Source organism: Mauremys mutica, chromosome 2 (genome assembly GCF_020497125.1).
Source record: "Mauremys mutica isolate MM-2020 ecotype Southern chromosome 2, ASM2049712v1, whole genome shotgun sequence".
Taxonomy (NCBI): Eukaryota; Metazoa; Chordata; order Testudines; family Geoemydidae; genus Mauremys; species Mauremys mutica.
Genome location: NC_059073.1, coordinates 136894829 through 136921538, shown reverse-complemented (window position 1 = coordinate 136921538; position 26710 = coordinate 136894829). Strand labels below are relative to the sequence as shown.

General features: G+C 50.6%; 1 protein-coding gene across 5 annotated transcripts in view; it reads right to left on the bottom strand.

The window, feature by feature from the left end:
• Positions 1–26710, bottom strand: part of BMP1 (bone morphogenetic protein 1) — an 89009-nt gene that overhangs the window by 35606 nt on the left and 26693 nt on the right. For 4 of the 5 annotated variants that reach the window (XM_045005568.1, XM_045005569.1, XM_045005566.1 and 1 more), the window contains exons 2-6: positions 13164–13277; positions 10298–10459; positions 8176–8293; positions 3658–3836; positions 3328–3433 (exon numbers count right to left, since the gene is read on the bottom strand). In XM_045005568.1, the coding sequence (XP_044861503.1) occupies positions 3328–3433; positions 3658–3836; positions 8176–8293; positions 10298–10459; positions 13164–13277 (679 nt within the window). Of the gene's footprint in view, positions 1–3327; positions 3434–3657; positions 3837–8175; positions 8294–10297; positions 10460–13163; positions 13278–15340; positions 15432–26710 lie in introns of those variants that run through there. The other variant, XM_045005570.1, reaches the window with a different exon arrangement.

Here is a 26710-nt window from a genome sequence, read left to right as displayed (position 1 = left end):
CTGATTCAGCAAAGCACTTAAGCACCTGCCCAGCTTTATGCACCCGGGTAGTCCTGCTGACGTCACTGCAACAGACTGGACACATGCTTCTGCATCTGCTGAATGGGGGCCTGAGCCTGGCTGGTCTCACTGAATCTGCTGACACCCAGCAGTGGAAGGGAGCCCCCATACTAACTCAGGCCTGACTCTGTGTATCTGGACCCCTGTCCTGTTATACTCCATGGTAAATAGCCAGAGGGACCTGCCTCCATTACAGATAACAGGTGGTTTGGTTAGGTTTGGTTCATGCCATCTGGGGAACATTGTGTGTCTCTTACGAAAGCAAGACCCAGCAGCACGTCCCAGGCAGCGTGGATGAAGCTGGCAATAGTACCGGCTGAAACACGCCAGGCAGCAACACAAACACAGAGCAACGAGAAACTGCACCAGCTGCACCTTCGTAGCCTGCAGTGACACGCGTCTGCAAAGCGCACACTGATGGGCTCGGCCGAAAGGAATTCACAACCTGGGATTCACCTGCTGAGCCAACCTCCCCGGGGAAAAGACTGACAAGCCCAACAGCAGCAACAAAAGGAGGGATAATCTGGAGCCCACAGGCTCAGCAGAGGACATCGTCAGCTCATAGCATGTAAGGACACAACCCGCTGGGAGGTGGGCTGCAGCGCAATGCAGTCAGGCTGCGGCGGCAAATCCAGATGTGGTGCCACTGGCTCGCTCCCAGCGATCCATGAGATACAGTAATTAGCGATTTGTATTTTCAAAGCCCTTTCCCTGGCTGCGGCTGTGCCAGAAGGTGAACTTCTCCTAAGGGGATTTCTCATGCACTTAATCAAGATTCAAACACGGCTTGCTGCAAGTGAGAATACATTCTGTGCATCTCTCTCTCTCTGCTCCAATGCACCTCGGAGGAGACCCCAGCTTTGCGATCACGGAGGGGATAGGGAGAATCATTCATGGCCATGGGAGATGGGATGAGATACACCTGACCTGCAGAAACTGGGGCTGAAGAGCAGGAAACATTTGGTAATGAGGAAGAGCCTCATGAGTTTGAAACATTGAAACCCAGATGGGACAAAACCCTGGAGAATATACAGCAGGGAACAATCCTGCATTGGCAAGGGCAGAAGACACAGGAGAAGCCTCAATACTACAGCTAAATGGTTATCTTAGAGCTGGGTATCATTATTAAATACTGCTTTTTGATTTCTCCTTCCTTCCTCCCTCTCTCCCCCCATGCTAGTACCTAGGCACCCTATTATATGGCTTTCCACAGCGGCTGTGGATGAGGAATTACTGAATCAGGGATGAAGAAGGGAAGCGTGGGAGGCAGGTGTGCACAGCCTGGGAGAGCATAGCCTTCCCCCCCCGGACAATGAGGGGTTTTCCAGGCCCAGTGCTGCACTTCCCCTGCCTTTCTAAGGTAAACACTCAACTCCTACTCCTGACTCCTCGGAGGCAGCTGGCCATGGCCAGCCCTTGTAAGTGCTGCCAGGACTATTTTGACAGAGTAGTTGTTTGCTTGGGCCTGCCTTGGGATGGGCTTTTACTGGAGTATTAGCTCAGGCTGATTCAGGAGCTGCTCTCAAATGACCCTCTGGCACAGCCACCTGAAGGACGCTGCCTCCACATGGGACCTCGAGCAGGACATGCCTTGAGATTCTGGAGGAATGTCCCAGAGGCACCGATTATTTTTCCTCTCCTTCTCAGTGCCCTTGGCTGCAGGCTTCCCTGCTAGAGGCTGCACCTCCCAACCCATTTCCCCACCTCTTCTGCCATCAGTGAACTTCCTGCTGGGTGACCAAGGTGGCTGCTTCTCTCTCTGGCCACTCTCCGTCTCCCCTCTGGCCACTGCATGCTGTCAGTGGCCCCGACTGCCTAATCCAAGCCAGGACTTGTGGGAGAGCTTGTGTGGGGACACTGGGCAGCGCCGGCTGGGGAGCAAGAGACCTGTAGGGTCTGTCTGTGCCCAGCTGCCTTAGGAGAGTACCCTCCTGGCTTTCCCTCAGAGGGGGGAGATGGTGAACCTCCCTAGAGCCATAGCAGGCTCATCACCTGGCACACACGGACAAGGGATCCCTCCCTAACATCAGTGGAGTGATGCCAGTAATGAAATGGGCTTAGGGGTCTAATTCTGCAGCTTCTCAGGAGCTGCTCACCTGCAGAAGCCTGAGTCAAGGAATTTTCTCTGCCTCCTCCTGCGAATTCCCTCCCTATTACATGCCCTGGCTTCTTTAACCCCCATCCCCCAAGAAAGGCATCTGGTTCCCTCAGGCCTCTTCCCAGGGCAGAAGGGACAATTATCCTAGCCCGACCTGGCCAACAAGCCAGCAGAGAGCGCCCAGCTGGGAATCTCATCCTAGCCTGTATGCCTCACGCAGTGGGTGAGGCTCATCCCTGTGGCAGGTCCACAGGGTATCAAAGAGGGCTCGGGCTCAAGGCGTGGCTTTCACAAAGAAGCTACAGTAGGAGAGGCCAGGCCTAGACAAATTGGAGGATTGAGCCAAAAGAAATATGATGAGGTTCAACAAGGACAAGTGCAGAGTCCTGCACTTAGGACGGAAGAATCCCATGCACTGCTACTGACTAGCGACCGAATGGCTAGGCAGCAGTTCTGCAGAAAAGGACCTAGGGGTTACAGTGGACGAGAAGCTGGATATGAGTCAACAGCATTTTGGGCTGTATAAGTAGGGGAATTGCCAGCAGATCGAGGGACGTGATCATTCCCCTCTATTTGACATTGGTGAGGCATCATCTGGAGTATTGTTTTCCAGTTTTAGGCCCCACACTACAAGGAGGATGTGGAAAAATTAGAAAGAGTCCAGCGGAGGGCAACAAAAATTATTAGGGGGGCTGGAGCACATGACTTATGCACATGAGGAGAGGCTGAGGGAACTGGGATTGTTTAGTCTGCAGAAGAGAAGAGTGAGGGGGGATTTGATAGCTGCTTTCAACTACCTGAAAGGGGGTTCCAAAGAGGATGGATCTAGACTGTTCTCAGTGGTACCCGATGACAGAACAAGGAGTAATGGTCTCAAGTTGCAGTGGGGGAGGTTTAGGTTGGATATTAGGAAAAACTTTTTCACTAGCAGGGTGGTGAAACACTGGAATGGGTTACCTAGGGAGGTGGTGGAATCTCCATCCTTAGAGTTTTTAAGGTCAGGCTTGACAAAGTCCTGGCTGGGATGATTTAATTGGGGATTGGTCCTGCTTTGAGCAGGGGGTTGGACTAGATGATCTCCTGAGGTCCCTTCCAACCCTGATATTCTATGATTCTATGTGCACGTGGGCTGAGCAAGTGACTGAAGCAACATCTCCTTGGACTCTTACCTGGAGAAGGTGTTCCTGGCATAGTGCATGATGCTGTCGAAATCATACGTCTCGCCCAGGGACTCCACCTCTTCAGGCTCCATCTTCAAGAAGTTATACTCCTGCCCTGCGGAAACCGGGGGAGACAGAGGCATGAATAAAGCAAGGGAGGCAATAGCGGGTGGGGAAGGGCTTGGGAACTTGGATAAGCCACGAGCATGGGCTGATTACTGCCAGCTACTTCCCAGTCCCATCCTTAAGGGTGCCGGGCGTGGAGCAGAAGGGAAGGGGAGGATAGACAAAGAGGGAAGTGGAGAGGAGTGTAGAAGAGAGGAGTGCAGGGGCCTTTACCTGGTTGGATATTCTCCCGGACGATGGACACATGGTCATCCCGGTCTGGGCGCGTGTGCTCGTGCCAGAAGCCGATGACGTGACCCAGCTCATGAACCACGATGCCGAACTTGTCACAGTTTTTGCCAATGGAGATGGCCTGGGGTCCCCCTCCTCTGTGGCCCACATAGGAGCAGCACCTGGGGTGGGTGGGGAGGAGGAATAAGCGCCCCATCGAACCCCATGCGTAGCAGGAATGAGATCAGCCAGCCAATCAGCAACTCTCCTTAACTCTTTGATCACTGCCATTTCCGAGGGCAGGGCTCAGGAAGAGGTGCTGATATGCCAGTCTCCAAGGGGTTAATGGCCTTAAAGCTATGCACTTCCCCTGGCGCTAAGTGGTCTGGGGTTAGAGTTAGGGCTCCATCCATCATCCTAGGATCCCTAGATGGGCAGGGGTCTGCAATCGCATGATAGAAGGTTGGGAGTAACCTGCACTTGCGAGGATACCCTACCGCCTCCTCCCATGACCGAGGCACGTCTGAGAGCTGGGTGGAGAAGGAAGTGCCCCCGCTCTGACCATGGGGAAATCATGACCCTTTGAATGGTTTGGAAATCAGCAGGGCCGTAAGTGTTAGCGCTGTAATGTCTCCACAAGAGGCAGCGCATCTGGAAAAGCATTACCCTCTGGAAACTTTGAATGGCCTGCCCAGGTTTTATTTAAATGAAAGCCTGTGCGACTTTAACGCGAGTAGGGTCTAGTCGGAAACTGGGAAGGCTCAGCACGTCCCACAGGGCTGAGAGGCTGCAGCTGCCTGTGGGATGGAAAAGTGAAAGCTGGAAAAGTGAATGTCACCAGCAACGGGGGGAAGCTGCCCCAGGTGGGATGGGGGAACCAGTTTGGATGGAGTAAGACCTGGCCTGGATCTTTGCCTGGGACCAGTTTGGGGTTAACGCCAAAGAGCAATTGTGTTTCCTTTCTGTAGCTCTGCGCTCCGGCCGGGACCACAACTAGAAGAGCCAAAATACCACCAGGAAGGCTCTTGGCCAGACTCCAGAGGCTCCGAGAGCTCTGACGAGATCTGCATGAGCATCCGTGCTGCTGGTTGCTGCTCTGAACTGAACCCCAGGATGCACCCACCACTTGAGGCCAGCAAGGAGAACTCTGCACTCGGTGGGACAGACTGCTCTACCTTCCCTGAAGTCATTGGACGCACCCTGGTCTATACACCCATTAAAGTCAATGGGGAGATCCTCACTGGCTTCAGCGAGTGTTGGCCAGTTCCCAATGGGGTCAGAATCTGGCCCCGTGGCTCAGGATGCATGGACATTTCCTGGGTGATGGTTCTAACATCTTGCACTTTGTGATACGTCTCTCTCTCCCTTGCGATTAGAGGTGGGTCCTCGGGGAATGCCCTATGTTTGTCTACTCCTCTCCTTAAAGATTTGCAGAGTCAGCCAAAGCCACACGGGGCTGAGTAGCCAGAGAGAGGCGCTTTCTCCTTTTGGAAGCCTGAATGTGCTGCCAGCAAATCAAGGTAAAATGTATACTTTAGGGCCTGATCTGGTGAGATACTGGGCACCTCCTCTCAGCTGCTCAGTGCTCTCAGCTCAGCATGCAGGCTTCTAGCAAATCCAGCTGTCTCATTCAATAGTGCACCTTATTCTATGGCTATGCACGCCTGAGGTGGAAGAGGAAGAACTGGATCTGAACAAAGCAAGCAACCAAGAAGCTGAACCCACTGTCACTTAACAAAGGGGTGAATGAATCCTAGGACCTTCAGAGAGCCATGCTTTGGCATTGCTACTTATGCTGGCCAATAGGGGCTGCTCTGGAGCATGACCAAGTTCATCACTCCTGCTCCTCCACCTCTGCAGTGCACCAAGTCCCTGCTGGTCTCTCACCAAGAGGCTTCATTCCTGGGTAATGAGCAGGGCTCCTGGCTGTTACTGTCTGGCTGTGGGAGGAGGGTGGTTTCATTGCTCCCCCGTGGATCGACTCTGCTAAACCAAATATTATGCCCCAGAGGATTAATTAATAACCGTGCTTTACTGCATTTGTACCACACACAGGTACGGGGAGGAGAAGCGGCATTCATACAGCTCCAGCACTTGGGCTGGGGAGCTCCAAGCAAAAAGCTGCCTCCCCAGCTCACCACATCTGCTGAGCACAAGCAGCACCTGTCATGCTGGGGAGCAGCCCTCCTTCCAGCTAGAGTTGCCTTCTGCCTTGATGTAGAGATGGAATAAAGCAGGTTGGCCCCATCCTGTCTACCCAGCCTGGACAGCCCAGGATTGATCCATGCACTAGGCTAGCTGAAGGCCTGCAGAATCCACCACTTCCCCTGAGGAGGCTCTTCCACAGCCTGATACATCTCCCTGTCAGGAAACATTTGCTGAGAGCAACCTTCATCTTCCCTTGCTTAATTTCATCTTATTTCAGCCTCCACTCCAAAGACTCTCCTTCTTTCTCGCTGTCTATGTGGACAGCTATCACATCCCCCACCTACTTTTCACTGCTGCTTCACCAGCACAATCAGACTGGGTTGTTTGAATCCATCCTCATTGTTCTACCATATTTTCCAATTTGCAGGCATATGCACACTGTGTACAAACGGGTCTGTGAATCACAGGAACATAGGGACCACCTAACTGGGTCAAAGCAGAGCTTCACCTAGCCAAGAGTGTGGTCTCCAGCAGTGACCAGCACCAGGTGTTTCAGAGGATGGTGCATGAAACTCTGCGAAAGGCGGATGTGGGATAACCTGCCCTCCAAGAAAAGTTTCTTCCTGACCTTCATTAGTTAGAGGTTGGCACATGCCCTGAAGCATGAAGATTTCTCTCTCTTCCCCAGCTCTTGTTTTATTTTTTTCTTACTACTAGGATTCTGACTAGTCTTATTAGCCACATAAAAATCTCCAATCCTTTTTTCAACCTGCTAAACTCTTGGCCTCAAATATATCATGTGGCAATGAGTTCCACAGCATAACTGTGTGGCAATGTGTTTCCTCTTATCCTGCCAGGAGGGCCAACTTGGGCAACCCCAATTTGTATTGCTATATTGAAAGGATCTTTGCACCCAGCTCCTTAAAAAAGAAATTCCCAAATCAGGCACAAAAGGGCAAGATCCTCAAAGTTATTTAGGTGCCTAAGTTCCATTTATTTCAATGGGAGTTAGGGGCCTAAATACCCTTTGAGGATCAGGACCAAAGTTTCTACTGAGCTAGGGCAGAGCAAATTCTGCTAGGCAGCGTTTCAATGCCAAGATACCTAACTGGGTCTAACTAGTGCTCCCACAAGCCACCACTCTGTTCACCGGCAGCTGAGTGTCATCACACAGGGGAGGAGTCCACCCCTACCTCTGAGCAAATGGATTCCTGCCACATCTGGCCCTAGAGCCTGACCTACCCCAGCCTGGCACTAGAGCAGAGCACTGACACACTCTGCCTCTGCTGAATGATCACAAGCAGTGACCCCAACAGACGGGACTGCACCGGAATGGCACATGGGGTCTGCTTCTAGCACTGGGCCTGGGCCTGCAGCGAGACGACCTGTGAACTTGAATGAGACCGTCTGGGTAGGCAAGGGCTGTGGGATTGGACCCCATAGCATGCAATGGTATGTTATGGACTTGCTCTTTCAAATGAGGGAGAGTCAGATAAGCAGCATAGTCTAGAGTGGGATTCCAGAGATCTGCATTCTATCCCTGGCTCTGCCACTGCACTGCTGGTTGACCTTGGCCAAGTCACTGCCCCACTCCATGCCTCAGTTTCCCTTCCTACTTTTTGTCTAGTCCTGTCTATTCTGATTGTAAGCTCTTGGGGGCAGAGACTGACTCTCACCATGTGCATGTACAGCACCTAGCACAATGGGGCCCCAACACAGATTGTGGCTTCTAGGCCTTGCTGTAACAAAAATAATAAAATTTCCACTGGCTGCCTGCAACTTGGAGGCCTGATTCTCTCCTCACTTTTACACTACATAGCTACTTGACTTCAGCAGAGATACACCAGTGTGAGAGGAGAGTCAGGCCCTTTGCACTGCCAAGCCAGGCACCCACATTTCAAACTTGGCTCATCATAATTTTCTGCCACCTTTCCTCTGAATTCCAATTTGCCAATGTCTTTTATAATTAAAATCATAATTCTTAATTCAAGGCCCTCCTTTCGCCCCTTCCATTGGAGGATCTCAAAGCACCTTACAGAACGAGTCCTCCCTGTCCTCCCAGTGCTGTTATCACTACTGGGCAGATGTGGAAACTGAGGTCACCCAGCAAGTCAGAAGTGGATTAGAGCACAGGTGCTTTAATCACTAGGCAATGCTGCCCTACTTGTTAGGCTGGGGCTTCCAAAGGGGTCCTATGGGAGCTTAGCTCCTATTGAATTTCAAAGTGAAGTAGGTACCTAACTCCCCTGGTCTACTTTGAAAATCTCAGCCTCAGTTCCCAGTTTGGGCAATTCTGTCCAGCGCACAATGTCCCCCTGGGCTCTAGTGAACGATAACCACCTCCCACCTGGTAGCGGCCTCAGCCCCACTCACCCACATGGCCTGTGCGTGAACACTATGTAGCTCTCCTCAGCATTGCGCTCCAAGAAGGTGACGCAGGTGTGCTTCTCCCAGTGGCGCATGGCCTGCCGGAAAATCGCCCGCTGGCTGCCTGCAAGAGAGGCCAGGAGTTCAGCTCCTTACACTCTAAGCCCCAGGGGCTTTTTGTTCTCTGTTTGTACAGCACCTAGCACCAGGGGGCCCTGGGCCGTAACTAGAGCTCCCAGGTGCTACAATAATAAATAATCACAATAGACCCTGCTGAGGTGGGTGAGGAGCAGCACAGGAATACGTCTGAGCCAGACCTGTCGCAGGGGTCCTCAAGCACCTGACAGAGCAACGCGCTGGAATGAGCAATGATCTTTCACTCTTACGTGGCACTGCAGGGCCGGATTTTCAAAGGAGCCCAGCACCCAGCAGTTCCTGTTGTTCTCAGTGGAAGCAGTTGCATGCACAGGTTTCTTACCAAGGGAGGTAAGAGTCATCATTACCAAATTCACGACTGTGAAAAATGCGTCACAGACCGTGAAATCTGGACTTTTGTGTACAGTAACTCCCCACTTAACATCCTCTCGCTTAATGTTGTTTCAATCTTACGTCCCTGCTCAGTTACAGAACGTGCTCCATTTAAAGTTGTGCAGTGCTTCGCTATAACGTTGTTTGGCTGCCTGCTTTGTCCACAGCTGGCAGCCTCCCTATCAGCTCCCCTATGCCCCCCACAGCGCCTCCCACCCACTGGCAGACCCCATGGATCAGCGTCTTCCCCTTCCTCCCCCGCCTCCTGCCCGCAGCAATCAACTGGATTTGCTTAACATCATTTCACTTAAAGTTGCATTTTTCAGGAACATAACTACAACATTAAGTGAGGAGTTACTGTACGTTTACCCTACACCTTACAGATTTCACCAGCATTTCTCAAACTGGGGGTCCTGACCCAAAAGGAGGTCATGGGGGGGAGGGGGTTGCAAGGTTATTGTAGGGGGTCGTGATATTGCCTGCCTTACTTCTGTGCTGGGTGGCCAGAGAGCAGCAGCTGTTGGCAGGGTGCCCAGCTCTGAAGGCAGCGCCCCGCCAGCAGCAGCACAGAAGTAAGAGTGGCAATACCATGCCATGACGCTCTTACTTCTGTGCTGCTGCCTTCAGAGCTGGGCGGCCGGATTGTGGCAGCTGCTGACCAACGGCCCAGCTCAGCAGGCAGCTGCACAGAAGTAAGGGTGGCAATACCATACCAGGCCACCCTTATTTCCACGCTGCTGCTGGCGGCGGCTCTGCCTTCAGAGCCAGGCTCCCGGCTAGTAGCTGCCACTCTCCAGCTACCCAGCTCTGAAGGCAGTGGCGCCGCCAGCAGTATCGCAGAAGTAACCCCCCTACAATAACCGTGTTACCCCCCTCGCCCCTTTTAGGGCAGGACTCCTACAGTTACAACACCGTGAAATATTTAAATATCTGAAATCATGACATTTTTTAAAATCCTATGACCGTGAAATTGACAGGGCCCTAGTCATCATCACCCCCATTTTAACAGACAGGGAAACTGACGCACATAGAGGGGAAGCCACTCATATAAAGTCCCATAGCAAGTTGAGGGCAGACCTGGGAATAGAACCCAGGTGTCCTGATGCCCAGGGGTGGCTCCAGGCCCCAGCACGCCAAGCGCGTGCTTGGGCGGCATGCCGCGGGGGGCACTCTGCCGGTCGCCGGGAGGGCGGCAGGTAGCTCCGGAGGACTTCCCGCAGGCGTGCCTGCGGAGGGTCCGATGGTCCCGCGGCTCCAGTGGAGCATCTGCAGGCAAGCCTGCAGGAGGTCCACCGGAGCCGCGGGACCAGCGGACCCTCCGCAGGCACGTCTGCGGGAGGTCCACCGGAGCCGCGGTACGGGCGACTGGCAAAGTGCCCCCCCGTGGCGTGCCACCGTGCTTGGGGCAGTGAAATGGCTAGAGCTGCCCCTGCTGATGCCCAATCCCCTGCTCTAACCACTGGACCGCACTGCTGCCATGTCGGAGCCCTTCTCTCCTCAGCAATAGAGGATGAGAAAGGAAAACAGCATGGCAATGAAATGTGCACTCCCAGCGTACTGAGCCAACAGGCCCAGCATGTGCCGATCACCCCCCACTCACCACTGAAGTTCCCGCTGATCACGTAGGGAATGACCCCATCCGGCCACACTCTCTCATGACGGGAAGTGGCAGCACGGCGGCTTCGAGACCGCGCCTGGCCCCGCCTCCATTGCCTCTTCTGCTGCCTCCTGGACTTCAGGCTGGTGCTGTTGGTGCTGATTCCTGGGGGCATGAGAGCAGCGAAGGCAGGGGGTGTGACCATGGAAGCGTCTCATTTAGTCCTGGTGACCTGACTGTCCCCAGGCCAAATGCCTCCCTGGTGTAACACCGACCTCAGTGATGCCAGCGATGGACCTGGCCCAACGAACCCAACACACCAGACCGATCAATAATCCCTGCTCCATTACATCTGGGGGGCATGAATCCAAGGCCCAGTTTGAGGGTCATGAGAACAGGGACTACGATGAGACCACCGAGCTCATTTCAGGAATGAGTCTACATCACACTTCACAGTGGAAAGCCAGGATGTGACCACCCCACTAGCCCAGGTTACAGGCAGGATGGACTAATTACTCGTCTAGCATGGCCTTCGCCAAAGCCACCAGTTCTCTACAGTGCCGAGGAGACAGCGGCTTTGGTCCCTCTTGAGCTGGATCGGGACGGGGCAGAGCAGAGGCCAGCTAGTGCCCCCAGGATCTCAAGTGACGTGTGCTTGGCTTGGGAATCACAGCCGTTCCAAAATTTTGCCTGTCTCTGTAAGATAATGAAATAAAAGCAGCTGGAGCGCACCAAGTTCTTTGTCTCCAAATAGCCTGGAATGCTGCCATCAAAGGGCTCATGGAAGATGCTGCTTGTCGGGATGGGCCGGGGTTGCAAAGGGACATGGTGTGGCCAAGAGATGGGCCCCCTGGCAAGGAGACGGTGCACAGGGCTTGCTGATTTTGCGACGGACAGGATCCAGGACAGGAGAGCGAGTTGCCACCGCCCCCACGTCTGTGGGAAGGGCGTAGGGCACTGGGGTTATACTGTGTCCCTAGCTCTGCCCTGGGACCCCTGACTGGTTCATAGGAAGAGATTTTTCAAGAGTGACTTTGGATGCCCAATTCAAGATGCCTTAAAGGGGTCATGTCACCAGAGGGGAGGGGCTCTGCACTGTCTGAAAGTCAGGCCCCTTTGGACGGCCTCAGTCCGAGCACCTGAGAACAGAGGTATCCCAAGGGCTAATCACTTTACAGAATCTCAGCCAGAATGGACGATGGTGCATGAGGTAGGAGAAACAACAGATGGAGAAAACCTGTTAGCTCTCGACTGGTCCATTGCCCCCGGGGCCCATGGCAGGACTGTCCCTTCTATTTCCCAGCACTTTGCCTAGTCCAGCTATTACAGTTCCAAGCAATGGGGCGTCTGCTCTTCTCTTTGGGGAGAGTCTCCCCACAGCCTAATAGATCCCACTGCCAGGGAGACAGCAAGACTCGAGGATAGATCCCCAGGAACTCCAGGGGAATGTGAATGGTTAAACAGCTTCCCTGAGGTGCCTATGGGAACTGGCCCTGGTGAGCTGGGGTACCTTTGTCTTATCCCAAATGGACATGCAGCCTGCAAATATTATCAGTGGAGCCATGCCAGAGGTGGCTACCCCCTTTTCAGTCGGTCTCAGGACTAGCAGCTGAGCTAACAGTGGAGCAGCTTGCAGGGCTAATGACCCCTGCCTCTCAGCAGGATGGGTGGTAAGGTCTATCCAATCCTTCAGCGCTGGCCAGGCTGTTCTGTTTATCTTCGGTGTGGGGCGGGGAGGATGAAAGAAAGGCAGGAGAACAGGGCTGGGGAGCCCTGGTGTTAGGGTTGCACAAGTCACTAGTTAAAGGCTTGTGGTGAACAGAGCTAGAGCAGGAGGGTCTGTGATTTGTATGTGGCACAGAAAGAGACTCCTGGAGACGGTGAAGTGTCCTTCCTACCTGTGGCTCTCAGGGTTAAGCCAGCCAGCTCTTTGGGGGCAGGGATTATCCCTTTGTTCTGCGTTCATACCTCACCCAGCACAATGGGTCTTGGTCCAGGGCCTGGGCTCCTAGGTGCTATGGATACTACAAACAATCATGATATCAAGCATCTGAAGATGGGGGGGAGGGGATTAAATCTCTTCTACATCTTGCTCCTTTTAAGAGTGCTACAAGACAGGCCCCGCCAGAGGCAACCAGGACATAAATAATAAGCCTCTGTGCTTCCCATCACTCAAGCTCAAAGCACTGAGTCAAGATGGGCAAGTGTCGCGATCTCCATTTCCAGACTGAGTGACACAGGTAACATGACTCACCCAACGTCACACAGTATAGCAGTGGCAGAGCTGGGAACTTGGGGCCTCCTGACTCTCAGGCCAGTGCCCTACCACAGGGTCAAGCTCTCCCTTCTGACAGCGTCCTGCAGCCAGGCGTTCCGCAGTAACGAATACCGGGCTATCGATACAGGATGGAGTGTTCAAAGGGGCTTTCAGGGAGTGGGGCTCCCAATTCCCATTGACTTTCCCATCAGGACCCTTTGAAAACTTCAGTCCACGATCCCGTCTTCTCAAGGGGCCCTAGGTCAAGCCATCCCCTGCCCTTTGCTTTGGGGACTCTCCCGCCGTTCCATTATGCAGCACGCCATGCGACACTACCCGCCAGAAATCATTTAGAAACGTGACCTTGGGGACCACCCCAACATCAGCGGCTCAGCAGATGGGGGCAGAAACATCCCTCTGCTTTGGGGCTGGGGGGCACTCAGTAACCCTACCAAACAGCACTAATTGCGAAAGACTTTGGCAACCCCACTCTTCTCCACCCCCCCCAGCCCCCCCGTGTGCGGCGGCATCTAAAGGAAGCACCAAGAAGGGACCAGAGTAAAGAGCTCTGGCAGCTGAACAGTCACTACCGCTCTTAAGGTGCTACTGTACCTGAGGTGTTGGTGGCTGTTTTCTCAAAGGTGCGGCGTTTGAGGTCCACGAGTCGGTCCACTTGGAATAACCTGAGATCCTCCTCGTCCAATGCTATGTCTCCCAGAAAGGCAGCTGGAAAATGGAAAAGGGGACAGGCTGGTTATGGGGCAGAGGTTGTCGGGGTTTTAATTCTGCTGCCCTCTGAGGGTAGGCGTTTTATAAGGGGAACACTGGAGTTTGCAGTCATGGGATATTATTCAAGCTGACAGCTTGGGAAGAATCAAGAAAAAGATCAGATACTCAGGGCTGGGTTTTCAAGTGTCCTGCAGCCACTGCTGGGCCAGATTTTCAAAAGAGCTCAGCTCCCATTGCAATGCTTAAGGGTGAAATGTTCCAGTACGTGGCCTTTTGCAGCACATATGTCCCACTGAAGGTAGAAAACAGGGACTTTCAGGGTCTCAGTGATGCACAGGGTTTGTTCTGGCCCTCTGTCACCAGGAAGGCTAAGACCAGCACCTAGCTGCCAGAGCAATCAATGCTCTAGAAATGGGGCTTTGGGGTCTTGGTTCTGTCCCGTATGGTACCACAATCATAGCCCAAGTAGAAGGGGCAGGAAAGTGACGGATAACTGGTGATGACTTGTAGGCATCACAAGACTGCTCTTGTCAGTCTGTCATGGAGTCTTGCTATATTTGGTGTATTTCTCAAGGCACTTTCTGACCACAGATGAACATGGTTAGGTGAAGCAGCAAAGAATCCTGTGGCACCTTATAGACTAACAGACGTTTTGCAGCATGAGCTTTCGTGGGTGAATACCCACTTCTTCAGATGCTTGCATCTGAAGAAGTGGGTATTCACCCACGAAAGCTCATGCTGCAAAACGTCTGTTAGTCTATAAGGTGCCACAGGATTCTTTGCTGCTTCTACAGAACCAGACTAACATGGCTACCCCTCTGATACATGGTTAGGTGAGAATCTCCACTTTCATTAAAAAGAAAAGAGGAAGTTTCTGGCACTTATGGTTGCAGAGAAAAGCTTGAAAACAGGACCCGAATGCACTCTAAAGGCCCAGACATAAAGAGGTAAAGAAAAAGAATCCAACAGTTGCTGGGTTTTTTTCCCTCCAAATCTCATGATTTGTAAGCCAGGCCCTTGATTTTTGGGACACAACTCATGATTTTATAAAGGTTTGACATTTGCGATACTGCCAGCATATATTTATTCTCCAGGATTATTAGTTCAGAACTTTCCCCTGGACCTTCTGAAAAGAACAAAGAGGCAGGGGGCTAAAGACTGGAGATCCAATTCTCTATTACACCAGCACAACGGGGTGTCAAATGCTACCCTTCAGAACTGGCATCTTACAGCCACTTGGCACTGGTGCAAATGACTGCACAAAGTGGACAGCGCAGGATCAGGCCCCTGGATGTGCAGCTCAGAGGGTGCCTCATGGATACAGAGATTCCAGGGCCAGACGGGAACACTGTGATAAATCACAGGGCAGAGAATTCCACCCAGTAGCTCGGTGAGTTAGGAGCCCAGTGCACACGCTCTAGTCTGTTGGGTTCTCATTGCCGCCAGTAAACCGAGCTCAGATCAAGCGTATTTCCTTAGCCGCACAGCAGCTGCAGAGTGCCCTGCAGGTTTGGGTCGGGGCACATTTGCCAGCTCACAAGGGACACTGATAAACACTGTAAATGATTGGGGGTGGGGGGAGACAGTATTTGGTGTCCCATGACCTGCCCATGGATTCTCTTGTGCACAGGCACCTCAGCCCATGTCATAATCCCAGATAACCGACCGCAGAAAACACACCACCGGGGCAAAGTGCAGCTCCAGTCCAGGGATAACTAAGACCGATTCTCTCTCCGTTTCCCCTCTTGCCCAGCCTCTCCTGAGTCCCAGGACAGGAAAGGTGAGGAGTTAATCTCTGCCTCAAATGCACCTCCCAAAGAAGGCAGCAGGCTTTTCCTCTCCTTCCTCCCCGCCCCTTTTTTAAAAATTAAAACACAGTGCGTGCAGGGAAAGCAGCAACAAAGAAGACTGATGGAGATGGAGCACCTACTGGTGCTCTGTGCCCCACCATTGTGTCGGATCACCAGCTCTGCTGGCAGCAGTGATGCTCAGACATCTGGTTTGGATACAACAGGCCTCTGGACTTTTTTATTAATTATTATTACACAAATTGTTTTAACCTGGAGCTTCTTTTGCAAGTTCCCTCTTTGCACCCTCCTTTTTCTTTGTGTCTGCACACACACGCCAGTCTACAGCCAAGGGATACTCAAATAACCTCAGCTTCCTCTGTCAAAGAGAATAGAAACCATATGGTACAACAACGGAGAGATCACTGGTGCAAACACGGCCTCTGCCTCCCTCCTTCCCCACAGCGAGTCTGGATTCAACTCCTTTGCACGGTGGACACTGCGGACAGCAGCACCAGAGTCACAATGGAGGCCCTCAGAGGCTGGGGGTGGGGGCCCTGTGCCTGATTTGCCAGCCTGTGGGGAGAGGCGGTGGGGCTCCAACATTCACAGGGGAGATGGGGCCCAAGCTGCAAAGTCTGGATTCAGATTTTAAACACATTTTAAGTTTGGATCTAAGCTTGAGGCTGTCCTGGTATAAAGATTAGTGGCCCAAGTGCATTGTTCAGATCTGGGAACTGATCCAGTGGTTTGGTTCGGGTCCATCAGGAGCTGTGAGCCAACCCCTGAGCTCACGGCGCAGCCCCCATTCAGGCAAATCTCACTACAACCACTGGAAGTCTCGCCTGGGTAAGGAAGGCCCAGAAGATTTGTCCCCATGTGTACAGTGAAATTCACCCCTGAGCAGAGTACCCACAAGGCTAGGCACCACTTTAGTCCTACTTAAGCCCTCAAAATTGGGCCTTGCCTCATACATAGGCCTAGTCCTGGCCCAGTGCACGGTGTGTGTGGGGAATTTGACCCCAGAGAAGACGGACTATCCGGCCTCCTGACTACAAGGGCAATTCTACGGTAGCAAGCTCTCCAAGCATTGCAGTAGAGCTCTGGGTGGTTAAGAACCGCACTGCCCCATGCAAGCAGATAATGCCAGTCAATCCTCTGTGTAGAACACACCTAGAATGGAAGCCACAGCTATGTGATGGAACGGTCCCAATATGTGACAGCAGAGTTCGGGATGCACAGAATGGGGACACCTAGTGCATGTGGTAGGAGAAAAGAGATGAGGGAATCCCAGTATCCAGCTTCTGAAATCCCATTATGACTATTACGTTTATTACAGTAGTGCCTAGGGACCAACCAAGAATGGGACCCCATTATGCTGGGCACGCTCAAACACAGAGTATCAGGAAGTCCTTGCCCAGAGCAGCCTACAATTTAAATAGACCAGGAACCAGTTCAGAATTATCCTTCTTGTGTTTAAAATCCTTGTTCTTGCTGTTATCACACACCTGATCTCCCTCTCTGCTCCTCTCCCTCCCCTTGCCCAGCTCTGGCCTCCTTCCTAGTCTATCAAGCAGACTTACCCCACAGCCATTTGACCGGATAATACGTACCCTGGGCCTGCACTTCTGCCCTAGTGAAGCTACCCCAGTGACTGGCTACTGATAGCTGGAATCGCCAGGTAAACAAAGCCAGCGCTGTATGCTGCATACAGGGGGATCCTGGGAGCAACCTAATCTTGAAAGGATATAACTTGCATTGCGGGAGAGGGCGGGGGGGAACAGTGCTAAAAGAAACAGGATGGTCTCTGGCCAAAGGAGGCTGAGAAAGAATCCCCCAGACTTAACAATTGGCTTGGCAGATGGCTTTTTCCTCCTCCCTCCGTTTCCTTCCCCTGGAAAAGCCATCTAGGCTCTCCTCTTTGCTGTATAGATGGAATCCACATGCAAACCCTGGGGGGCTGCATCTCAGAGAGACACCATCAACACTCAGCCAGCCAGCCCCGGGATGGTGATTCAGCTCAGTTATAGGAATTTGGCACAACCATCTGCCTTGGAGGCCAGACTTTCACTGAAACACCCTGAGAAGGTCTGGAGCGGGGGTTTAGGTCATTTACCTTGTTCCTATAAGAGCCCAGTGTCGAAAGATGGATGTAGATTGCAAGCTCTTTGGGACAGGGACCATCCATCTCTGTGCTCTGTCTTTGCACAGTGCCTGGCACAATGGGCCTGGTCCATGAACAGGGAGCTGCAGACTGCATGAGGCAGTGTCTTGCCCTTCCCTCTACAATGCAATCAATGGATAGCCACAGTCCATGTTAGAATCATTGAACGGGAAAGCAGCCAGTGCAGTGGAATGAGGACTTTTATAAGCCACCTCCTCCTGCATTTCTAGTTTACCAAAATTTTCTGGCTCCAAGGAAAAGGTGGAGGAGAGAGTAATAAAAATGAAAAGGAAGGTGACAGGATCAGTTAATGCATAAGGAAAGATGATGCCCAGTCCCTGCTTTGATGCAATTAACATCTTTAATTATGTCTTTAATTATGAAAATGAGGCCGGACAATTAGGGTAACTCAGAAAACCAAAAGCCTTCTGAATATTGGGCTAGAATCAGATCCCGATCCAGAGATGAATGTGGTACCTGCCCTCTTTTACAATGGCTGAACCAAACCCCCACCTCTGAACAAAACTTGGAGAGCTTTGGTTCTGGACTTTGTGGTTCAGGCCTGTCTCTAGCGATCACAGCTTTAATCAGGTACAGAACAATGATGTTCTACACTCCCACGTCTCCACTACCACTTATGCTGCTCAGGGGTGTGAAAAAACACACACACACACCCTGAGTGACATACGTTTCGCTGACATAAGTGGCAGTGTGGACAGCACCATGTCGGTGAGAGAGCTTCTCCTGCTGACATAGCTACCGCTGCTCACTGGGGTGGTTTAATTATGTCAGGAGAGCTCTCTCCCATCGGCATAGAGCAGCTACATGAGAGATCTTACCACGCCGCAGGTGCTGTAAAGTCTCTAGTATCTCAACACACTTCCCCTGGAAGAGTAGGTTTTCTCCCTATTTTACAGCAGAGCAGGACAAGACACACAAGGAGTGACTTGCCAGAGTCACAGAGCAGGCCTGGGGTGAAACTGGGTGAAGAACTCAGGTGTTTGGGCACCCAGTCTGGCACTTGTCACACTGCCTCATGCAGCTAGAAAAAGGAACCCGGCTTGTGCATTGAATTGTGCAATGTTTGGGATGACTATCCATTTAAATGGGCCAGGAGTCAACAGAGTAGTGCAATAATAATAATAATAATTACAACAACATAATAAAAAAGAATACAGCTTCTAGGGAACATGTCAGAACCTGCAACATCTGCAGGGGAAGATTAGGGATTGCAGGAATTCTGACTCTCAAATAGATTAATGGACAATACCCTTGCTTAGGTAGTGCCAAGAACAGTACAGAAAGGCAAGAGAAAGTAAACTCGCTGAAGGAGGCGCAAGGCTGTGAATGCAGCCAAGAGATATTTGTCTAGAAGCCACATGGGGAGACTTATGGTACGTGCAGGACCTGGGTAACAAAACTGCAACGATTTGGAGCCAGATTCTCAGCCTCATTCCACTATTTCCACTGACTGACAAATAAATGCATCTCCTCTGAAAAGTGGCTGATGCTTTCAACCGAGCAATGCTGATTTATCGCGGCTAATGATCTGGCTCACTGAAGCTGGGTGTATCCCTAAATGAAGGTGGCTTTGTGTGTTTTTTAAGAGGCAATGTATTTTAATAGCCACGTGGGTAGAGAACACAGTTCTCTGCAGCAAAGGGATTGTTGGCGAAGCGAATCAACACAGACAAACTGCACACTTAGGATTTGGAAAAGTTCTACCACCACCCCCCACCGTGGCAGCAACAAAACAAAAACAGAACATATTGGCCACTCCAACAAGGTGGCAACAATGCCCATCAGAGGAATAGGCACAGTCTAAAATCTGCCCTCTTGACCAAGCTCCTAAGGGCTCCAGCAGGAAACGGGAAACCAATAATTATTACTATATTTTTTAAACATTCAGCAAAAGCAAGGCAGCAAAGTTTACGTGCGAGCTCCTGCCAGCAGCACTTTCAAAGAGTTCAGCTACACATGTACAAACACGACTGCAATGCATCATGGGTGACTTGTTCGGGAGAATCACTGTAAGTCAGGGAATGCTGGGGAGAACGATTTTGGCTCTACGTAGACTAGCCCTTTCCCCCCATTATCATCAGATCAGCTCCAGCCATCAGCGTTTTTACTGGCATGTTGTCTAGCCCTGCTCAGAGCAAGCCTCAGTGACGTGGGGGTTAAAACGTCTGTAGTCACTGGCACCACTAGCAGAGCTGAAAGGATACTGGGTCCATACAGTGTGTGTATGGACCCAAAGATGCAAAAGTATTTAGACCAAGGAACTAGGAAATCAGGACTCCTGAGTTCTATCCCTGGCTCTGAGAGGGGACTGTGGTCTTGTGCCTAGAGCAGCTAAGTGGGAATCAGGACACCTGGGTTCCTCTGGCTGAGAGCAAGTGGTGTTTACTGAAGTACTGGAGGCGACTGGGTGTCAGGACTCCTGGGCTCTACTCCCAGGATGCTATTGACTTGCTGAGTGCCCTTGGGCTAGGGCCAAAGCCTGCTCCTGTTAAAGCCAATGAGCAAGGTGGATAAAAAAAAAATCGATTTTTTTGATAAAATGCTTTTTGAGGAAAAAAAATCTATCTAAAAATAGTTTTAATTAAGATACATTATAGCTCAGATATCTCATCATGAAATAGGGATTATAAATTCTAATTCGATAGTACGAGACAATATATTCCTGTAATGTGTAAGAAAAGTTTTGTAAATGAGTTCCAATAGTTCATGGATTAGGGACCCAATTTTATGCGGTTCCATGGGCTTCTGTATAGATTATTTAGGTTAATCTCTCTGTCTACCCAATGGGACTCTGTGCTCAGTCTAGAAGATACCATCAGAGATGCTTAGTTTTGCAGTTCTCAAACTGTGGATTTGTGTCTCCAGAGGTAACATGCTTGTTAACAGTAAAAATGTTTTTAAATAAATTATATATAGAGGTGAGAAATAACAGCCCTCAACCCTATTGTCCCTCTGCAAATTTGTGTACACAGAGTCAGTCCCTTACCTCGCTCTAAAAGTGCCAAGTTTCAAAAAGTTCAATGAATAGAAAATTGTTGGGGTGGAATAGATGTGGATAAGGAGGAGAAGTCTGGAGATAAATGTGAGACAAGAGGGACATATGCTTGTTTTGTTAAAATATTATATGTTTGCTGTTGAAGAAAAAAGTCCAGAATATATAACGTTGTTGTTTTAGTTAAATAAAGCAATTTAAATGTCTGTCTGGTGATGTTCTCCTCCTAATACAGCATGGCAAGAAAATCCTCCAAATATTAATGATTAACCTGTTGAATTGGAGATAGTTCACCTCCCAGTGACTTCATAAGTATCTGCTTCAATTACCTTTGGTAAATGAAATAACCAAACAATCATTCATTTTCAGATATAGCTGTAAAACTAATCTGAAAAGTTTTCAGAATAAATCACTGTTTAAAAATGTATAGTGTGTACCTTCTAAAAATGAAACCTACATCTATCTCTGAATTGTGAAGAAGATGTATTAAGGTTATAACAACCAACAAGAATGCACTTTTATGTAGAAAACCATGATTAAATAGTCTTCCTGACTAGTGATTTAAATCATGATTTAAATCAAATCCACCTTGCCAATGAGAGTTTTACCATTGTCTCAACAGGTGCAGGATCAACATCCCAACTCACTTACTTCCCTGTGCCACCTCTTTCCTTCATCTGCAAAGTGGGTTATGATGACACTCATCTATCCTGCAGAGGGTTGTGGGATTGAATTAATTACTGTTTGCAAAGTGCTTTGAGATGGGTAGCGGGATACTGTCAGACAGGGCTAAAGGGGTATTAGAAACTAACAGAGCTGGTCAGATAATGGCAAAGATTTTCCAAGAAAAATTTCATAACAAAATAAAACTTTTAAAAAAAAATTTCATTAATGTTTTTCAGTTTTTAATTGTTTTCAATATCCAATAGATATAATTTTTTCATTGAGAAAATGTCAAAAAAAACCTTTTTTCTATTTTAAAAAAAGGCAATTTTCATCAAAAATATTTTTTCAAGCAAAAGATTTCAACTAATGGCATAAAATGATCCACTGAAGTTTCCCCAGCCACCTCACAGATAACGGAGTGAAGGAGCTAAAGGAGTGTTCAACCCGTTTGCAAAGATTCCCAAGACACTTTTAATTTCTCTTAGAGCGTTGGCTGTAATTGATACAATGTTGTAGTGACTTGTTTATCCCCAATTAGCATAATGGCTGGTGCTGTCTGATGTTTGTAGTTCACAGGTGATAGCAGATTAGCAAGCAGAGTGCTCTGTGTAAATTACCCTTTCTGCAATGCAAGGGGGAAGCGGAGAATTTTAACAGCTTTCAACCAGTACTAGACCCCAACCAAAGCTCAGGCAGATGGCAGGACATGGCAGTACAGACTGTGGGGTCACAAGCAAGAGCTGCCAGAAGCAGGGGCGGCAGGTAATATGGGCTCATGGTGCCCAAGCACCAGGAATATTCAAGGCTGGGGGCTGTGCTCCACCAATATTTGGAGCTGGGTTTCTCCCCTGGCCCTGCCTGGAGCGGGCCCTGCCCCCCGCCCTGGAGGTCATCCCCCCACCATCTCGGAGGTTTCCTGCCTGAAAAAATAAAACAGCCCAAACAGCCCGTTCCTCTCTCTTGCTTGTGCTGCTGGCTGCCTGCCGCTGCTTCTGCCTAAGGCTATAGAGAGCAGCAGAGGGCAGACTGTTGTAGCACCTCAGGACGGGGAGGGGGAGAGAGGAGGGGGGAGGAGGCACACACATGCTTGGGAGCCCTCTCTCCAGTCCCCGGCACCCACCTGGAGGAGACGCCAAGGGGACTTCCGGCCGGGAGATGGACATCTGGGGTGACCCTCACTCACCTGAGCAGCTGCTGGGGCTTTGGTGATATTTGGCCCTGTGAGCCCCCCCCCACTTCTGCCCAGTGCTGAGCAAGGGGCAGCCCCATCCCCAGTGAGGCTAGGGTGAGGGGCAGCAGGCTGCAGCAGGGGAGGAAGGAAGCCACATGTGATGGCAGCCCCCCCAGCACCCACCCACAGGGGAGATGGAGGAGGGGAGCTTCCTAGACCTGAGCAGCTGGGGCTTGGGTGAATTTTGTGACAGCCTATGCCCACCCCCCCTGCAACCACCCTACAGTCCCCACTCCTGCCCCATGCTGGGCAAGGGGCAGCCCCATCCCCCATTTCCCGTGAGGCTATGGTGGGGGGCAGCAGCAGGGGAGGCCACACGTGATGGCAACCCCCGTCCCCAGTACCCAGCATAGGGGAGGCGAGTGGGCTTTCTGGTCCTGAGAGAGGCCCGAGGAGCATGTGCAGTGACCGTGGTGTGGAGGGAGTGTGCTATTGGGGGGGGGGGAGAGGAGAGGACACTCCCCTGGAGCTTGCTGCTGGTTTTTAATGTCCCTAAGAACTAGGAAACAAAAATAGACTTTGCTTTCTTTGATAAAAGTAATAAAACAGTTAGCGGTGTTAAATTAATCCTTTAAAAAACAAAACCCAAGGAGGTTAAATAAAGCCCAGAGGGCTCTGGGTAAAAACCACGACGACTACAAAACAGCTGCGAAGACGTTTTTACACACAAAAAGAAATTCCTTTTCTCTGCTTTTCTTGTATACGGTAAACAGCTTCGGGAAACACGGAACTCGTACATGTGGAAAGGAAACATGGATGCCATGGAAACAAACCCTGCTGCCAGTGGCGAGGGGGGGAGTACTTCCTGGCCCTAGTCCTGGGGGCAGCCTGTCTGCACCCCAAGTTCCTTATCCCCTGCCCTGCCCCACCCCAGAGCCTGTGCCCTCAGCACCCCAACCCTGAGCACCCTCCTGCACTGTGAACCCCTCATCCCCAGCCCCAGCCCAGAGCCCTCACCTGAGGGGAAAAACATGCAACTTAAATTTGGTGGTCAGTTTGGAGTATTATTGTGTTTAGCACAATACTTGATTATTTTACACCCTTTAAAGTATATAACTAGTCATATACAGGTGTTACGAAGTGGGAATGTTCTTAATGTTTTCTCTGAATACTGTGTGGGTGCCTCAGTTTCCCCTATGCATTTCTCAAGGATCTAGATGGTGGGATAAGGGGGTGTGATTGTTGTAGAGCCCTAGAGGGCCAGTGTGATGCTGTCTGCATAGAGAATGGCCGAAACCCTGTCTCTGGGCAACTGATGGCCTGGGCCGCTCTCCTGCAAGGTGCCAACTGAAGGTGCTGGAGAACAAAGAGATCAGGTGGCCTCCTAATGCCTGGAAAAGAGACAAAGGCCAGAGGAGGGAGTGTCAGTGCCTGTGCAGACTTCCGGGAAGCACATGGTGTGGAAGGGGATGCTGGGATGCTTTGGAACTACTCCTTCAAAGCCAGTCAGGACTCTGGGGGAGCCTCCTCTCTCTGAGCAGACTGTCTCTAGGGCAAGAAGCTTACACCTTCCTGGGTCTGACCTCCGAGCATTCAGTTTGCCCTTCCACACCCTGCGCTTTCCGAGCGAGTCTGCCCAGGCAGGTCCTGGGGCAGCCAGAGGTCCCTGCACCCCAACTCTGCAGTCAGACGTGACTCTCAGCCAGCCGGTAAAACAGAAGGTTTATTAGACGACGGGATCACAGTCTAAAACAGAGCTTGTAGGTACAGAAAACAGGACCCCTCAGTCAGGTCCAGCTTGGAGGGTGGGGAGCCTAGACCCAAGTTCTGGGCCTCTCCCCATTTTCCCAGCCAGCTCCAAACTGACACTCCCTCCTCTGGCCTTTGTGTCTCTTCTGATCCATCGTTGCCCTGCACCGTTTGGAGGCGTTGTATGAATGAGGCTAACATGTGCAGCAGAAAGGAGAGACGGTGTGGTCTAGTGGGTAGAGCACTAGCTGGTGAATTAGGAGACCTTAGAATTAGGTCTATCCGTGGTTCTGCTTCTGACTTGCTGCATGACCCTGGGCAACTCCTCTCACCTTTCACCCTTTGTCTGTCTTGTGAATTTAGACTATAAACTCTTCTGGGTCAGGCTGTCTCTCACCAGGTGTTTGTACAGTGCCCAGGGCCGGCTCCAGCTTTTTTGCTGCCCCAAGTGGCAAAGAAAAAAAAAATTGAGCTGCCGCCGAAGAGGAAGAGACGAAGTGAAGGACTTGCCGCTGAAGACTAAAGCGGAGTGCTTGAGCTTCACCAAGGTGCCGCCGAAGACCCGGACGTGCTGCCCCTTTCTATTGGCCGCCCCAGGCACCTGCTTCCTTCGCCGGTGCCTGGAGCCGGTCCTGACAGCACCTAGCACAATGGTGCCCTAATCTTGGTTGTGGTTCTAGACTAGAGGTAGTCAATTATTTTTGTCTAGGTCCAAATTTCTTGGTCATGGTATAGTCAAGGTCCAGAATCCAGAGAAAATAATAAAAAGCAACAAAATAATGATAATACTAATAATGAGTAAATAAAAAGATTTCGGGGTCCATTCAAAAGCGTCTGATGATCTGGATTTGGCCAATGGTCCGCTTATTGACCAACCTTGCTCTAGACACTACTGCTATATTAATATATCTATTTTAGGGTTTTATACTGCCACCCATCACCACAGTATCTGAACACAAGCAATAATAATGGCAGCATGTTACACTCACTCATGTACATGATGCCACAAGACACAAGGCACAGGTGGATCAGACCCAGGGCCCCTGGCCGGAAGAGTTTACAATATAATTCATAAGCTACAACCATACGCTCAGCCACCGACAATGAACCATGTTGTTTTACACTCTGATGTGACCCCATGTGAACCAGTGGAGCTATTTCAAGACAGACAAGCTGAGACAGGCCTGGGTTCAACCATTCCTGGGCAGGTTTGGGAATGGCCTGCCTATTTCTCCAAATTGATCTTACATGGACATGTTGATTGGTTGGTTTTTTGGTCTGGTGACAAAGTTCCTCCAAATGCTGAGTATACACCGTAAACCACAACAGCTGGGCTGCCTTATATTTGCTAATGATCTCCCTGGGAACAAGACAGCATAATCTGCTAGAAATCTCTGAGGCAGCTTATAAAAGTCAGATGTGCAGGAGATGCCTGGTTATGAACAGAAGAGGTTGCTCACATTTTTGCAGGAAGACAGTCGTAGGCAGACGGTTATGTGAATGGCAGCCTTGGGAGACGCAACACTTTAATTTTAAGCACCATGCACTCAAATACACATATTAGTCTCAGGGGAATGGTGATCAAATGTGGGGGCTTTTAACCTCTAGGACACACCCAGCTCAGACCAATAGTCACTGAAAGTTACCACTGTGGTCAGATGTTTGGCTGCGGGTGTGTGTTCTCATTGTGTGCTGTCCCAGCTCTGCACATACAGTTGGCACAGCAGACCTCGATCAAACTGCCCAATGACCACAAGATCCGTTAAGGGACGAAGGCACACGGCCAGGTTTATTGTCGACGAAGCACTTGTAATAGCACCTGGCAGACTCTACGAGGATACTAAGACATGAATGCCCATGACAATGGATGCAGCTCAGTCAGTGGCAGGACTTTCCACTGCCCCTCACGCTGGCCAAAGATACTCCCTCTGAGATACATATTGTACCCTGATACAAACATGTTAGTACTGCCCTTCTAACATAGTTACTGCCCCCTGATGTGGCTAGTTATCACCTTCTACATATTGGTTCAATTAAAACATTTTTATTACATACTGTCATCCTAACCTTACCTTTTAGGAGGGGTCAGTGTGTTTCTGTTGTGCTTGGGGAATGTTTTTGTACCATCCTTGATATTGGGATGTGTTTGCGTGAGTACTCTGTGACTAGCACTTCTTAGGAGTGCGTATTTCTGCAATATCAGCCCTGTTCTTGCCAGATTCTGTGAGCAGGTCCTGCCTCGTACCAGACTTCTTGATACAAGGGCTTATGTCTCAGGCTCTCTTCCTACTACAACCACCATCCTCCTCGGTGACCAATGGACTGAGACTTTCCCTCCTTTGAAAAGGGTCAGGGAGGTGAGATATTTGATGTCCAGCTTGAAGACATCAAAAGGGGGCCTGGTTTTCAAATGGCGGGTCCCCAGCACTGTCTTTTTAAGGGGCCTAAAGCCGGCCTGCCACAAGCTGAGCACCTCCAAGTCACCAGGCACTTTTGAACCACGTGGCCAAACAGTGCTACCTGTGCAAAAGTGCAAAATGTGGCTATTACCATGTGAAAGGTGCTGGGTGGGAGGTCTCCGTCCAGTTCCCCAAACAATTGCCTACATCACAAATAAACACCCCTGCAGGCTAGCAATTAACAACATATTGGGAAAGTCCTAGCTCACAAGCCAAGGACCAGCTGGATCAGCCAGACTGAAATCCCTTCTCACGGATGCACTTTGGCAGGCCAGCATGCCAGGGAAGGTGGCCCTGATGCTGCCCATACTGTACCCGCTCGAGCAATAACTAAAGGCGCTCATTCGCCATGACTGTCAGCCTGGTACCTATCAAGAGCACTGAATACACAAGACAAAATAAAAAAGTAGGTGATCTGGGC